This window comes from Herpailurus yagouaroundi, unplaced genomic scaffold (assembly GCF_014898765.1).
Source record: "Herpailurus yagouaroundi ecotype Mexico unplaced genomic scaffold, PumYag 77, whole genome shotgun sequence".
Lineage (NCBI taxonomy): Eukaryota > Metazoa > Chordata > Mammalia > Carnivora > Felidae > Herpailurus > Herpailurus yagouaroundi.
Window position 1 is genome coordinate 18,939,785 of NW_024412388.1, and position 13,420 is coordinate 18,953,204.

The 13,420-nt window shown below is 42.3% G+C and overlaps 1 protein-coding gene and 1 long non-coding RNA gene across 3 annotated transcripts in view; one reads left to right on the forward strand and one right to left on the reverse strand.

Annotated features, from left to right (window-relative positions):
* Positions 1-2,351: 2,351 nt before the first annotated feature.
* RSRP1 (arginine and serine rich protein 1) lies at positions 2,352-6,982 on the reverse strand. The gene is made up of 5 exons (XM_040465215.1): positions 6,838-6,982; positions 6,091-6,672; positions 4,882-5,033; positions 3,550-3,633; positions 2,352-2,799 (listed from the first exon to the last, which is right to left on the reverse strand). Exons 2-5 carry the CDS (start codon positions 6,599-6,601, stop codon positions 2,662-2,664), a joined length of 885 nt encoding a protein of 294 aa, XP_040321149.1. The 5' UTR covers positions 6,602-6,672; positions 6,838-6,982; the 3' UTR covers positions 2,352-2,661.
* A 20-nt stretch (positions 6,983-7,002) lies between these two features.
* Positions 7,003-13,420, forward strand: part of LOC121023391 (uncharacterized) — a 13,943-nt gene continuing 7,525 nt past the window's right edge. For both annotated transcript variants that reach the window (XR_005787359.1, XR_005787358.1), the window contains exons 1-2: positions 7,003-7,247; positions 10,314-12,006. This is a non-coding gene — a long non-coding RNA (uncharacterized LOC121023391). The remainder of the gene's footprint in view (positions 7,248-10,313; positions 12,007-13,420) is intronic.

The following is a 13,420-nucleotide window of genomic DNA, read 5'->3' on the forward strand; positions in this document are numbered from 1 at the left end:
ACTTGGTACAAAAAAAAGCAAAAGAGCACTATTTATTGTAACATTGAAATGCTATCTTAGATACACTGGGGTAAAAAAATTACACTACTTCTTTTTTACCTTTTTTTTAATGTTTATTTTTGAGAGAGAGACAGAGTGTGAGCAGGGGAGGGGCAGAGAGAGGGAGACACAGAAACTGAAGCAGGCTCCGGGCTCTGAGCTGTCAACACAGAACCCGATGCAGGACTCAAACCCACGAACCTGAGCTGAAGTTGGACATTTAACCAGTTGAGCCACCCAAGCCCCCGTTTTACCTTTTGCAATTTGGTTCTTATTTCCCCTGGATAGCACTGTATTTGTCTCTTGGTACAATTTTTCACCATCAGGACCATCTATGCTGCCCACCAGTTATACAGTGATAGGGTATCTATCACACCTGGGCAACTGCATCCCACTAATGATGGCCAGTCTCGGTTTACACACACACACACACACACATTGTAAGTTATCTTCTGTGTTACAAAGCCCAAAAACTGACCATGCCCAACAGACAAGGTCAATTTAGACAACAGTAATAGTACACCTGACAGGACAATTATAAAAAAGAAAAAGAAAAAAGGATATAAACTATACTCTCTTCAGGGCATTAGAAATAAAGAGAAAATGAGCCAACAGACTAAGAAATCAAAGAGGAAATAGCAAAGCCATTCAAGCATGCTAACAAGGTTGAAGGAAAAGCTAATGGTTAAGGAGGAAGGATCACTGTAGAAGCAAATGTCAGAAGGTGTAGGTGCAGACCTTTCTTATATGTGAAGGGGTTTGGCTGAAGAATTATAGGACATGTCCAGTGACTTAGCTCATAAGGGCTAGTATATTTGAATACAGGTCATAATCACGGTAAGTGTTGCTACCAGCAAAATGAAGGTAAAAAATGTCGTTACCACATCATTCTTTCCCAAAGTCTCCCTCGCAAAGAAATCCTTTTGAGTTCTGCAACTGGGCTAAGGATACCAACTAAATACACTAACCAGGTGATCATGTTAACATTTTCAGTTACAACTCAAATCCTAATGTTTTACTGGACTTTGCTATAACCAGGCCAGTCTACCGATATTCTCTCTCAAGTTTCCTTAGAATAACAAACCCACCACACTCTTACTCCTTTATGAACACAGGTCACCCTCCCAATAACTATGGTTAACCTAGATATAAACTGGACGTGTTCACACACACAGGAGTGCTGCTGGCCTTAAGGATGAGAATGCAACCAAGGCATCATAATAGGAATTACATGTCTAGGAATGTATCTAGGTCACTGTTTAAATTTTTCGTAAGGTCAGGGGTGCGCCTGGGTGGCTCATGTACAACTCTGGATTTCAGCTCGTCATGAGCTCTCGGTTTGATGGATTGAGCCCTAGTCAGGCTCCACACCGACAGCACAGGGAGCCTGCCTGAGATCTGATCACTCCCTCTACCTCACCTGCTGAGTTATTCTCTCTCTCAAAATAAACACACTTAAAAAAATTTTAGAGCAGCTCTTTCCTATACAATGTTCCATGACAGAAGCATTCTATCTGTTCTCTCCAATAATACAGCCACTAGCCTTAACTTCAGAAGTGGTTAGTATGACTGAGAAACTAGGGGCAATCGGGTGGCTCAGTCCGTTAAGCGTCCGACTTCGGGTCGGGTCATGATCTCATGGTTCATGGGTTTGAACCCCACGCCGGGCTCTGTGCAGACAGCCCAGAGCCTGGAAGCCTGCTTTGGATTCTGTGTCTCCCTCTCTCCCTCTGCCCTCCTCCATTTGTACTCTCTCTCAAAAATAAATAAGACATTTAAAAAAAAAAAAAAAGAAAGAAAGAAAAAACAAACTAGATGAGCTGTCAGCACAGAGCCTGCTTGGGATTCTCTCTCTCTTTGCCCCTCCCCCCTTGCTCTCAAAATAAACGAATACTAAAAAACTTTATTCTTTAACTAGAAAAGCATAATAAACAAAACCTCAGATTTTAGAGCTCAATGAGGCATTTCCACTTCTCCCTCTCCTGCTGAGTTTCCTGCCCTAAAGACTGCATTTTAACTTGTCCAGCACAACACTGTGCCAAAATTCCATAAATATTAGGCCTAACTTCTCAAATTTTAATGAAGACCCATATCAACTGGTAGTATTAAGCTTCAGGTTCAAATTCAGGTCTAGGGTGGAGACAGATTCAACATTTCTCACAAACACCAGGTAAGGGTCAGTGAACCCTATGCTGTCAGTCCATGGATTTGGATTTGGGATTAGCAAGGCTTTAAACAAAAGACACGTTACGCTTCTTTAAATAAACACTCGTTATGTAATATATACATACAAAACAAAGTGACACAAATAATTAAAAAAACAAAAAATTTATTAACAAATATAAACAGTTCAATTACTGTTTCTCTTACAAATTTCACTTTTACATTACATTGGTATTATACAAAACATTTACAAGTATTATGTACAAAACTCCCACCTGTACGAATCCTCTGGTCCATGTGTGTTATCTCTTATCTACAAGAGAAATCTCAAATGTTAATATTTAAATATTAAGGATTTACATATTACTGTATCACTGTAATTGCAACAACCATAAATGACTCTCAGAGATGGAATAATGCTTGGAAAAAAACTTGCAACAAAGTGCATTTCAGCCAACCTTATAAATCAGTTTTCTTTTCGTAGACAGGTACCCACAGTCCATATGGACTTTTTTTCTCATTTATTTTGGGAGATCCTGTAGAGGTCTCTTCAGTAGCTTTAGCTGATTTCTGAAGCATTGGCTTTGCTACAGAATTCTGGAAGAAAACAAATTCTTAAGTCAGTTATACGAACACATACATTGTATTCAAAAGACTTGCATTTTACAAAACACACTAAATAATTTCATTAAAAATTAAAACGCAAAGCAAAGACCCCATATTCATCACTCAATTCAAACTGTAAAGCCAAGAAAACTACTGGGGAAAATCAGACGTCGATACAAAGTATATTACAAAATAATGTTAAAATAGTTCTTAGTATTTTTAAGCTCTTAGCTGATTTTTAAAATATTCTGATTACAGGGTTTTCTGAGATTTACTTTTTAAATTGTTCAACAAGTGTAAGAGGAGTATTTGAAAAGTAAATACTGATATCAAAAACGTGAAATACTGAGGCACCTGGGTGGCTCAGTTGGTTAAGCATCCAACTCTTAATTTCAGCTCAGGTCGTGATCTCAGTGTGTGGGACTGAGCCCTGCATTGGGCTCTGCATTGACAATGCAAAGGGTCTGCTTGGGATTCTCTCTCTCCCTCTCTGCCCCTCCCTGCCTGCACATAAGCGCACACGCTCTCAAAAAAAATGTGAATATCAGATACAGAAGCAGCCATTATATTAGCCATTTGTAATGGTACAAAAAATTATGAAAAGTTCTATCAAAAGTGGCTTAGTAGATCCCAAATTATTACCATGTGCACAAAAACAATGAGCCTTCCAACAAAAATAAAAGCCCATATAATTATATTCTAAATCCAATTTTTGAGGAGTCAATGCTTAGATATACTTACATTAGAGCTAAAAGCTATGCTCTTTTGCTGGCAATACTTTTCATTGAGATATTTAGTTCCATCTTCTGTTAGCTTTTCCGACAGCTTGACATGTAAGAGAAAGTGTTATTTTTAAAAAACCATACCCTTGGTTTATGATACCACATAAAATGCAGCCCAACTGTATATAAATTTAGTTATAGAGACACAAATGGAGCTGGATCTAATCATACAGTTAACAGTAGAAACGACATAGTACTCCAGCTTTCCCCATAACAAAATCAATTAATAATCAGCTTAAGATACTCTTTCCCATAAAGCAGGATTATATTTCCCCTAGTGCAAATTCAAGTTAACTCTGCAAGTAAAGTCATACCAGAAAATACCTAGTTTCAAAGAACTAAGGCATTTGCCATTGGTTACCTAATCATTTGAAAAAGCAACTCACCTAAGATCTTGTTCACTACTAAACACTTAAGCAAACCCACATCTGGGTCTGAATGATAGGTTCACCTAGAGAACATCTTTCCTGTGTTAAATGATTCTATCAAACTCCTAACTACCTTAAACCTCAAAGGCTATGAGTTTCCTACTTTGGATCTCATATCATTAACTTAAGACCACAGTGCAATTTGCCAATGCACATCCTGCACATTTCTGGAGAATTATAATAAACTTATCTGCAAGTGAAGCAGGCCTCTTCTTCTGTAATCTCTCAAAACATCTGGAATATATTGCATATATTATGAAAGGGACAGATGCCCCACCATGACAAAGTGTTTACTTTTAAAAAATTGTCTTCGGTATCTTATCAAAACAGCTACCTGTCCCAAATTCTAGCATGCATAATGGATCTACCAACAAAAAACTAAACTTTCAGTCTGTGAACATAAACTTCAAATTAGTTAAACCTCTGATGCTTTTGCCCATGTATCAATTACCAACAGATTTTCTTCATCAATGTCTGGAGACCACATTCATGATTTCTATAAGACAGAAATAAAGCAGATAAACTATACTGTATGTTGAATATAGAATTTGCGGGAACACAGCGCTGCAAATGAAAGAAAGCTACAGATAAAATACTCTGCAAAAGCTGGATAAAAAAATTTGATAGCTGCATAAAAACTGCCAAAAATACCGCCTACAACTATGAAAGTAATTACTGCTGTGTCACATGAAAATAAAGTTCACTAATCTCCCATTTTCATGGGGGAGAAACCCTCTCTAGAGCTGCTATTATGCTAACAAATTGTATTTAGGCTTTGTAAAGTAAAAAGTAAAAATGGCTCATGAGATCTTTCTAGCAGCAGCTTTCTGAAGATCTTATTTGGCTAAGCCTAGAATACTTACCTCAGACTTTGCACCATTGTTTGGTACGGCTGTTCTGCGGTTTGTTTCTTTAGGTGAAAGGACAGTTCTGAGACTGGCCGGTAAGTCAAAGTTGACTGTTCCTAAAGCTTTTGCTGCATTGGCTTTTGCTATTTCTAACAGCTCCATTCGATCTACAAAAACAAAACAAGACATTCATTAATCTGTAGTACATTTCCCTGAAGAACTCCGAATTGCAAAATAAAGTTGTGTTTTATTTAGATGAATAGAAAGAGGTTTTAATCTTTTAGAGCATAAAACACAGCTCTGAGCACTAAAACAAAATTCTCTACCTCATTTTTTGCTGAGAAAAGCAAAAAAGCCCTAAATAATCTCAACAACTACTAAAGGCCTTTATTTCATGGTTGTTTTTGCTTTCTCTTCAACTGTGTATCCTGAACAAGTTCCTTTGTACATTTTACAGATACCACAATTGTGACAGCTAATGAGTCAATACAGATACATTGCTTAAATCCATTTTCAGACTCCTATCTATAAGTTTTTGTTTCTGTGTCTTTTTCTGTGATCCTATCTAACAGCAAAACAAATCATTTGTTTTAAAATACTGGGACAAAATCCGGTTTTGTTTAAAAAAAAAAAAAAAGTTTTGAACTCTTCTTCCGGCTCAGTAGGTAACAAAAGCTTAAAACGGATAAACTACTGAGTCACCCTTAACATTTAAAAGGCCTCACTAAGGGCCAGCCCCTAGGAAAAAGGATTTCCTCCACCCCGCCCCACTGGACACCACAGCTGACTTCTAATCTCAAGGAGCAAAGAGCGTTCACTTCAAAACCGGGAGCCTGGGGCGGGCTAGGTGGCCCAGGTCCAGATCAGGATCTCGCTGGATCCTGAGTTCGAGCCCCGCGGCGGGCTCTGTGCTGACAGCTCGGAGCCTGGAGCCTGCTTCGGATTCTGTGTGTCTGTCTGTCTCTCTCGACCCCTCCACCGCTCACGCTCGGTCCCTCTCAAAAATAAACATTAAAAATTGAAAATAAAATCAAACTGGGTGCCAAATAGAGCGGTTTTAACCACTAACCTGCTAACCTCACTCTTTCCTCCCAAAGCAACTAGGATTACAGCCACCGAAAGCAATAAAAGTATCCAAAGTACACAGCCACCGCGGCTCCAGGCGCGAGCGGTCGCCAGCCACGTAGACGCGTGCGAAGGCCAAGTTCCCGGCAGATGACTCACCCTTCTCGCTCAGGCGAAAAGGGGTGGGGCTCCGCGACCTGGACCTGGACCTGGACCTGGACCAGCCCCTCCGACTGCGGCGATCCTCCGGGTACAAGGTGCGGCCGAAGCCATAGTAGCGCCGCCCCGGCGCCAGCGCGTAGGCCCGTCGGTAATACGAGCGTCCCCGCGAGCGGGACCGGCTGCGGGAGCGGGGCCGCGACGGCGAGCGGCGGGACCTCCCGGGCGCTCCGTAGCGCCTGTCCCGGTAGCGGCGGCCGCGAGAGCGCGACCGGCTGCGCGAGTAGGAGCGCGAGTAGCGCCTGTACTTCCTCTGGTGGCGCCTCCGGGACCGGGACCTGCTCCTCCGCCGGGGCCGGGGCCGACTCCGCGACGACGCCCGGCTCGAGACGCTGGAGCGGGACTGAGAGCTTCGGGAAGAAGATCGGCTCCTGGACGCCGAAGACAGGCGGCTGGACTGCCCCGACCGGGACGTCGAGGGGGACTCGTCCTGCTGCGAGCCGGGCCACATGGCGTTCACGTAGTGGGACGTGACGACCCAAGACTACAAGTTTCCCCGCCCGGAAACTCGGCTCCTGGAAACTGGGGGGGGAGAGGAGGGGGACGGAAGTGAGTCGCGCGGGCGGCCGGGCCGCAAAGCAAAAAACTCCGATTCCAGGTCTGGCTTGCCCGCCCCACCAGCGGCCCCCACTCTGCGCCCCCGCACCCCAGGCATCTGAGACCGACCCCCGCCAACAGGAAACCTACCACCACAGGAAGTCGACGCCTCACCGAAGACGAAAAGAAAGGACCAGCGGAAGCCTTCCTTTCGAAGCTGAACACGAAAAGCGGTTTTTGCAAAGCACGCTCGAAAGCCGGACCGAAGACCTCCACCTCCGACCTCCGGACGCGAACTGAGGTGGGTGTCGGCAGACGCAACAGAAGTACCAGAAGCCTACGCGCTGAGCATGCTCAAAGACGTTGGCGCGGTGGGTGTGGCTCCCCTCTGGCCCAACCGCCGCCCTTCCTCCTCTCTTCCCGCGCCCCGCCCACTAGCGCAAAGTCTTAGACGCGCATGCGTTACCGTGGCCCGGGAGGCGGAACTGCTGCATCCGGGTACTCGGGAGCCTATGCTGCGTGGTGAGGAGGCCTATGTTCTCTTCATTGAAAGCAGTAAGGTGAGAGATTTTCTCGCGGCGGGGCAACTGGCTCGGGCCTCATGCCGGGCCGGTGCAGGCAGGGTCAGTGTCATTGCCTCCACCCCCTGGGAAGTTGTAGACTCGGGCTGAACCTTCCTGGAGCCTTCGCGACTCCTTCCTGACCTGTGTCCAGAGGCTGGAGAGGGCGACCGCGTGGGGTTCCGCCAGGCTTCGGGACAGCGCCCTTCAGCGGACGTCGGGTCATCTCTGTCAATGCAGTATTAACTTAGAAAAGGTTGCTCGCGCCCACGTTTTACTAGAGTTTAAGAAAGATGGAGACAGACAATGGGAGACACCCACAGTTGACCTAAAATCTGAGAAGTCAGAATGACGTCCGAGAAGTCAGTTCAGAGGCTTGGTGTTGGGGATTAAACAACTGTGACATTTATTTCCAGGATTTGTAAATAGGATACATCCAAACATACTTACTGTTAATAAAGCATGACAATTGCCTTAAAATAACTTTTCATTGAATAAACTAATCACATCTGTAAAAATAGAGCCATTCTGTGAGCTTCTTTGCAAGTCAAAAGAGTGGCAGTTTTACAAAAGTTACTTTCTTTGGAGGGGGATACAAATTCACTTTTCCCTTGTTCATCTTCACCCCACATTCCCAAACAGGCAAATAAATGGAGGGAATAAAAACTTTATTACAGAATCTGCACCCACCCACGCGATCTGCCTTGGCACTGTCCACAGTATCATAAACATCTCCAAGGCAGCATCACGATGGAAATCATTCTTAGGGAAATGTTTACAAACATTTTTCTAAATGGCATCACAAGTAAACTGAGAAGACACAGTGCCCATCTGCCAGGAACTTTTGCTGAAAGTTGTCATGAAGCTGTGTGAGTGGATGGAAAAATTAAAGGAGTTTCAGATTTGACAAGTGTAAAAAGGATGTGTTCGGGGAAATAATGTGAAACTTACATATAAGATGATGGCATCTTAAGCTTTTGGTTATTGAAAAGGACAGGGGTGTAGGAGTCTCTGTAAATGATTCAAAATATCAGTCAAATGTGTGCCCAAAATAAGGGGACCAGAAAAATCCTAGATGTTAACAGTAAGAATATTGGAAACGCCATGGAAAGCATTACCTTGCCCTTGAGCATAATATTGGTATGTTTGTATCTAGAATATGTGTAGTCTACCTGAGTTAAAGTCTGCAAAGAATGTCAGTGTTTCTTTATTTTTCTAAGCAATATAGTCTTTTCTGATCATCTATCCCCTCACTTGATTCAAAATCCAGTTTTGGTTATCAGTAAAGCATCTTGCAGAGACTTTGTAGGCTAATGCAGGCAGAAATGACATCTCTTGACAATAGCACATCTTGCCATCCAAGAATGTGACACTTTAATACATTTGTTTAAAAATTTTTAGGTCCTTCATTGTGGTAGGCAGATGAATAGCCCCCAAAGATGTCCACACCCTGTTTCCCAGAACTTGTGAATTGGTTACCTTACAAAAGGATTTTTGCAGATGTGATTACAACTAAGGACCTGGTGATGACATTATCCTGAATTACATACAGGGCTGGGCGAAGTCAGCCCAATCCAATCACAGGAAAGATTCAAAGCCTGAGGATGCCACACCCTTTTGCTGCATCTGAAATGTTGAGGGCTATCTGCAAGGTCCTGAGAAGCCTCTAGGAGCTAAGGTCGGCTCCTAGCTGACTGTCACCAAGGTAACAGAGGTCTCAGTCCCACAACCTCATGGAATTGAATTCTGCCAACACCTGAATGAGCAGGGTGTTGGAGATTTTCCCCTGGTCTCCAAAAGGAACATAGCCCTGCTGACATCTTGACTTTTGCCCGGTGAGACTTCTCACCTCCAGAACTGTAAGATAATAAACTTGGTTTGATCTAAGCCACTGAGCCTGTGGTTATTTATTACTGAAGCAATAGAAAACTAATACTTCCACTGAAATTTTATAGCTTTTTTCATCCACATCTTGCTCTTGTCTTGCTAGGTGTATTCTGAAATATTTTAATGGTATTTGCAGATTGTGAATAGAATCCTTTTTTTATAGGTTCATTTTGTTTCATGTACATAACACCTAACCAAATTTTTACACCCAATATGAAAGATTTTTTTCACTTGATAGGTAAATTCAACTCATTTACACTTATTAGAGTAGCTGCAATATGACATCACTTCAGTAGTGTATCTTATTTATTTTACTTTGCTTTTTTTTCTCACTTTTTCCCATTTTATTTTGCCAGCCTGATCAAATTTCTTCTTTTTCCTCCCTCCCACTATTCATTTAGAGGTTCTGCAATGCTTTACCATGCCATTACTGGTTTCCTGGCTACCTTTTTTTTTTTTTTTTTTTAATCTCTACCAAACATTTAAACCTGTTCCTCCTCCCCTCCTGTCTCCTTCCACAAATATTTATAGAATGTTTATTGTATTAGATGCAGTTAGGTAGGTTAAGAAAAATTTAGTGGCTCTCCTACTAAAATTAAATTTTTTTCATTATTTAAAAAAAAAATTTTTTTAATGTGTATTTACTTTAGAGAGAGAGAGAGCACCAGCTGGGAGGGGCAGAGAGAGAAGGAGACACAGAATCTGAAGCAGGCTCCAGGCTCTCAGCTGTCAGCACAGACACAACACGGGGCTTGAAGTCACAACGTGAGATCATGATCTGAGCCACAGTCGGACGCTTGACCAAGTGAGCCACCCAGGTGCCCCTTTCATTAATTTTCATGACGGCTAATTTTGTAACAAATGAGAAAATCCAAAGATATACAAAATAAAAGCTAATAATCCATTCCTTGGAGATATGGCATCCTCCAAAAGAGGTCCCCATTATTTTGCCCATAAATTAGAGGTAACCAATGTTAACAGTTAGCAAGCACCATTGTGGATTTTTAGGAGTCTGGGCTCATTCTAAACAAATTTATTTAAAACTTGCTTTTATAACCAATAGTCTGTAAGATAAATCATATAGGTCTAATTTTTTTCTATTTATCAGCTGTATAATATTCCAGAGTCTGGAAATACCAGAAATTAATATTCTATCCCCTATTGCTTATTCACGGACAGTCATGTGGTATCCAGTTTTTCCACCACTGAAAACTACACCTTGGAACCAATGTTGGATTCTGAAAACAGCAGTGGTAGCAGAGCTCCTCTGAATGCTCCTACTCCATGCTTTTAAGGTCAACAGAGCTATGTTCAGGATACAGCCTGGAGCAGCTGATTGCAATGAAGACCCCAGCCCTATCTGAGGAGTCACTTCCAAGATACATGACATCGTAGCTCAGGTGTAAACTCAGCTCTCTCCGACCAAGAGGATCAGAGGAGCTTTCGACCAAGGAGGCTCATCTAAAGAGTGAGCTGCAAAGAGGAAAAAATGCAGAGTGATTGTGACACAGAAGAAGACCTATCCATTGACCTTACATCACAGACGAGTTGACATCAGACATCTCTGTTGTTAGAGCTGCTGTAGAATGGTTGCGAATAGTCACCAGTGCAGCATTCAAGGTAAGTAACATGAAGATCAATAAACTCCAGTCTGATGTGACATTCCTTCTAGTATGTCCCAAGGAACTCCTGCCATTGGTTCAGCCATCACCCATGTGGGCTCATGCCTCCACTGCCTACAATTACTGAGCCGCGCTATGGCTGAGCTATTACTCCTACAGCTCCTCCTGATGACTATGTCTCAGGTTGGTAGCTCTGGCCTGGAAATATCACACTTATAATGCTGTTTAAGAGGCACCCCTCGATATATCCAGCTTATATCTGTTTCCTGCCATGAAGACTTACCACATGAGGATGTTATCTGTGACATCACCACGGAAGCTTCTGCCTCTGTCCCCATGGCAGCCGCCATAGAGAGGTGTTAGGGATTCTGTACTGTCATTTGGCTTTGAAGAAGCCAGGAAAGCAAGCGACCAGCACACAGATCCAGATGTGTATCTGCCAATATCATTCCCAATAACCCACAAAGGTGCAATTACTAGTGGTGTTATTACAGTATAAGGACTGATGGGTGCCTCTGCCTAGCTAAGAATGTAACATTTGTGTCCATGCCTAATGGCCGCCTATATCACTCGTTTGAGAGTTACTCCATTCCACACAGCAATATAACTCTTCAGTGCACACCTTGCTCACCAGGGTGCTGCTACTTAATCAGACAAGCTGTCTCAGCCATTCTCCCCTGAATGTCAGAGGAACCATAATTAACCATATGTGGATTATGTTACATGACCTTCACAAGGAATTTGACTTCAATAATGGCACATCACAGGAGGCAAATTAACTAGAGAATGTCAACTGGTCCAGAATGGAAAGAGGCAAAGTACTGCACAAGGCTACACTACCCATGCTGTAAAAGACTTCCTTTTCAAAGGTTACATATCACGCAGTCTACTGTATGCCTGCTCCCCCAAGTCCTTTCACAGCCTTTACGTGACCATGCTCGATTTTTGCGACCTTGGCTCAACAACCAATCCCAGCTACTGTCTCAGGAGACTCAGCACTTGTCTGGCCCTGTGTAAAGATGAACTATTCTGTCTTCAACCCAACAACAACTGACCTTTACTTCAAGGTACAATGCAGTGAAGCCATGATGCTTTACCAGTGGAACAGGATCTTTTACAGCGCTTTGCCTTCCAGAGACAAAGGATGACACATATCAAGCAGTCTGGCCAATAAAACACATGTTCTTGGAGTAGTCACCCCAGCCATTGCCCCCGTTTTCAACAACCATTTCACCAAAGCACATTAATGGGTAAGTTTTTACTGGGAGACATCCATCAGGATCTTATAGTAAGGTCTCATGTGCTGGATCCATTGTATTATGCAATTGGACCTAAAGCCGATTTCTCTGGAATATTCCATGCATCTCATGATGAGTGCACCCACTTCAATAGTACTTTTTGGCACATTAGATTACCTTAATTTCCTTTCCTCTGTCCACAAGCCTGGCTTGGGAAATTGACCTCATGGACAGCTTGGCTGGGTAGGATTTTAAACCAAAGTCACATGCCACTTTAAGTACTGGCACTTTTACCGTTATATGATAAAATCCCAAAAGTGGAATTGCTGACACTTCAATGTATAGAATTGCTGGGTCATTATATTGTACACCTGAAACGAATATCACACTGTATGTTAATTATACTCGAATAAGCAAAAAGAATGAATTTTGGGGTTAAAGGGTCTATGTGATTTAATATATTGCCATATAATTTCCCAAGAGGTTGTCACAACGTAGGAGAGAAAGCCATTCTAACACCCCAGACCAAGTTCATTTTCCCCATTAGAGGTTATCCTATTTTCCTGTGCCTCATTATTATTAGGATTTATCACAATTGTAATAATTAGTTTTAATTCATTTTGTATCATTTTCCTGGTAGAACATAAATTACATAAGGACAGGCTTGTTTTTATTGAACTCCAGCATTCCAGACAGTGCACTGCATATAGTAGGCACTCTGTTTACTGAATACACAAATGAAACAGAATCTCAAGTAAGTCTTGAAGGATATGCAGAGGGAAAGAAAGGGACTATTCTAGAGAAGAACAAAGGTCTTAGAAAAATCTCAGAAATGGAAATGTCTATTTTATTATTTGGGGACAAAGTAAGTGACCTTGGCTAGAGCACAGAGTTTGTGGTGGGGAGTTTTGAGAAGATAAAACTGGAGAGTAAATAGGTAAATAGCTGTACTTAATTGGATTGGAAAGAAGAAATACTTGCAGGATTTGAGGAATAAAAATCAAAAGGCTTTTAGTTACATATGCTCTCCTTAAACAAATACTTAAAACAGTCAGCTATACTACAAAAAGCATAATCCCACATCTTATTATGCACTATAGAATACAACGATAAAATACTGTCTTTAATGAACACATTTAGCTTCCTTTCTACAACTTCCAGAATCCTCTGTCATGACAAATTAATTTACTAGAGGAATGTTAAACTCTTTATTTTTCCTTGACATTCTGAAAAGATCTTGATTAAAACTACATGAGGGGCGCCTGCATGGCTCAGTAGGTTAGGTGTCCCAACTCTTGATGTCGACTCAGGTCTTGATCTTGGGGTCATGAGTTCAAGCCCTGCATTGGGCTCCACGCTGGGTGTGGAGCCTACTTTAAACACACACACACACACACACACACACACACACACACACACACACACA

What these genes read in the sequence shown, in the direction of transcription:
- RSRP1 (XM_040465215.1), bottom strand. Translation starts at nt 6,601, where the DNA reads ATGTGGCCCGGCTCGCAGCAGGACGAGTCCCCCTCGACGTCCCGGTCG. An exon ending in ACAATGGTGCAAAGTCTGAG is followed by an intron (nt 3,634 to 4,881) that starts GTAAGTATTCTA and finishes TTACATGTCAAG; the next exon opens with CTGTCGGAAAAGCTAACAGA. An exon ending in GCATAGCTTTTAGCTCTAAT is followed by an intron (nt 2,800 to 3,549) that starts GTAAGTATATCT and finishes GTTTTCTTCCAG; the next exon opens with AATTCTGTAGCAAAGCCAAT.